At 39.8% G+C, this 2,500-nt stretch overlaps 1 protein-coding gene and 1 long non-coding RNA gene across 2 annotated transcripts in view; both read left to right on the plus strand.

Annotated features, from left to right (window-relative positions):
• The window catches only part of LOC137625048 (uncharacterized), a 101,008-nt gene extending 98,946 nt beyond the window's left edge, over nucleotides 1-2,062 (plus strand). The window contains exon 6 of the long non-coding RNA XR_011040817.1: nucleotides 1,718-2,062. This is a non-coding gene — a long non-coding RNA (uncharacterized lncRNA). The remainder of the gene's footprint in view (nucleotides 1-1,717) is intronic.
• Nucleotides 2,063-2,118: 56 nt separating this feature from the next.
• LOC137624835 (neurogenic locus notch homolog protein 1-like) overlaps nucleotides 2,119-2,500 on the plus strand; it is a gene marked incomplete at its 5' end in the record, with an annotated part of 47,471 nt that continues 47,089 nt past the window's right edge. Inside the window, one exon of the mRNA XM_068355787.1 lies at nucleotides 2,119-2,500. This exon is cut by the window's right edge and continues 183 nt beyond it. Coding sequence (XP_068211888.1) covers nucleotides 2,119-2,500 — 382 coding nt within the window.

The raw sequence follows: 2,500 nt of genomic DNA on the forward strand, positions 1-2,500 counted from the left end.
AAAATCAGACAGCGTCTCACCGGACAAACTGAGCTTCAGTTCGTTTTCAGGATAACTGGGGAACTGTATTGACATTTTTTCCGCTTATTATTTGGTGGCAACACATGTTTCAGATCTCTGTTTTACGTGACTCTTCATCAGGACCATATCGGTCGAGCAATGAAATTACAATTTAATATAATGGGTATGGTGGGGAAAATCATTAACAAATAGTAAAAAATGAACTGGAATCCAGGAACAACGCAGTCTTCGAGCATAGGTATTGTGACAGGGGGCCGAGTAAGCCTTACATTTTAAGCTGCGTTGCATGAGTGAGACCATTTTGAAAAATTTATATCAACAGCTTCGTAACGGAATCTGGAACTTCATTGTAGAAAGAAGCGAAATGGCATTGTTAGGCTTGATGGGTGTACAGAAGATTCTTCATTCCAGAGAAAATACTGGAACATTGAGACCACAATTAGTCATGAGGAAAGGCACCTCTCCAAATGGATTTGAATTCGAGATCAATGCACATCACAAATCTATAATTTCTGATGAGGTTAGTAAGCCTCAAAATCTAGAGATGACACTCCTGAAGAACTGACGTCAATCCCCTTGCAGGAATGGAATCCTGAGCTTCGTCGAAAAGGAGGAGACCTTAAAATTTTTCATTTCAGAGAACATAAGTTTTCATTTATCAATACTTGATAAAGAATTTTGGAGTATCCAAATATTTGTGTATCTTTAAAATTTTCACTGCCATAGCCTTTATGTCAAGTTTAATTCCATCATTCAACCAATATAGTCCTGATGTAGTCATATAAAAGTGAGTCGAAACGTGTCTATACCAAATGATAAATGGAGAAACGTAAATGCAGGTTTCCTGTTATTCGAAAAAATAACTGCCGCCCACTTTGTCAGAAGCAATACTGTCTTCGATTTCTAAAATCTTTACAAAAAGATAAAAAATTAACTGATGAAAACAAGAAGCTAGGAAAAAGATAAACTTTCATCATTCTTGTAAGATATTCTCCATAATTGAAACTAGAAGGACACTCAATAGAGAGCATCCTTCGCCACGCCAAGCAGTCCTATTTTACTCTCAACTCCAGTGCGTACTTATACTTTCTTCAAAATCTAATGGATTTGTCCTTGAGCCATACCCCATTTGTCCATCAAGTATCGTTGAAATTGGGTCATTAGTATGCGTAATGTTGTTCAGTACAGTACAGTACACCATGGCACCGTGGATTTCGAGGAGAGGAGGAGACAAAATGAGGAGGCTAGGAGGAGAAGAAGGAGAGAGCGATTAGAACAACCCCGCCCACCACCTACCCTCCCTTGTGAACACTGTCCGCGACTCTTCCACCACAGACTAGGACTTAACAGCCACATCAGGCATAAGCACCCACCCCACAGATAGGAGGCTGATGGCTAACGACAGAACCCAATACTCGGACACGAGTGGGCGCCGACGACGTTGTTCACAAACAAAAAAATAAACTAACAAAATATTTCCCATTTACTTAACATTGCTATTATGTTCAAAGTAATCCCACGTACTTGTACTTTGATGTACTCTATCTAATATGTTATAGATTCATCCTGGGGTCATAACCAACATGAATACCAAATTTGGTCAAAATCGGTACAGTAGTTTTTGTGTAAAGTTGCAATAAATCAGTAACTCTTAAGCATCCATATCTTCATATTCCCATCACCCTTTTTCTTTTAGGTTTAAAATCATCCCTGGAGAATCAAGGAAATATTAAGCCAAAGAAGAATAGTCAAGTGAAGAAAAATCCAGAGAAGAAGCGTCAAGGAAATTGGAACCCTGAGAAGAAGCGTGAAGGAAGTAGGGATCCAGAGAAGAAGCGTCAGGGAAATAGGAATCCTGAGAAAAAGCGTGAAGGAAATAGGAATCCAGAGAAAAAGCGTCAAGGAAATAGGAATCCTGAGAAAAAGCGGGAAGGAAGTGGGGATCCAGAGAAGAAGCGTCAAAGAAATAGGAATCCTGAGAAAAAGCGTCAAGGAAGTAGGGATCCAGAGAAGAAGCGTCAAGGAAGTAGGGATCCAGAGAAGAAGCGTCAAAGAAGTAGGGATCCAGAGAAAAAGCGTCAGGGGAATAGGAATCCTGAGAAAAAGCGTCAAGGAAGTAGGGATCCAGAGAAAAAGCGTCAAAGAAGTAGGAATCCAGAGAAGAAGCGTCAAGGAAGTAGGAATCCAGAGAAAAAGCGTGAAGGAAATAGGAATCCAGAGAAGAAGCGTCAAGGAAGTAGGGATCCAGAGAAGAAGCGTCAGGGAAATAGGAATCCAGAGAAAAAGCGTCAAAGAAATAGGAATCCAAAGAAGGAAAGCAACCAATTAACTCATAATGTAGAGAAATACACAAAGGCTAAGAACACGCAGAAGCCTAAAAAAGCCTCTGGAAGTAATCGCAAAAATGACAGGCCCAATCACAAGAATACTAAACCCAAGAAAGGAGACAAGGAGAATAAAAGAGAACATAATAAAAATA

The sequence above is a fragment of the Palaemon carinicauda genome, chromosome 31 (genome assembly GCF_036898095.1).
Source record: "Palaemon carinicauda isolate YSFRI2023 chromosome 31, ASM3689809v2, whole genome shotgun sequence".
Taxonomy (NCBI): Eukaryota; Metazoa; Arthropoda; class Malacostraca; order Decapoda; family Palaemonidae; genus Palaemon; species Palaemon carinicauda.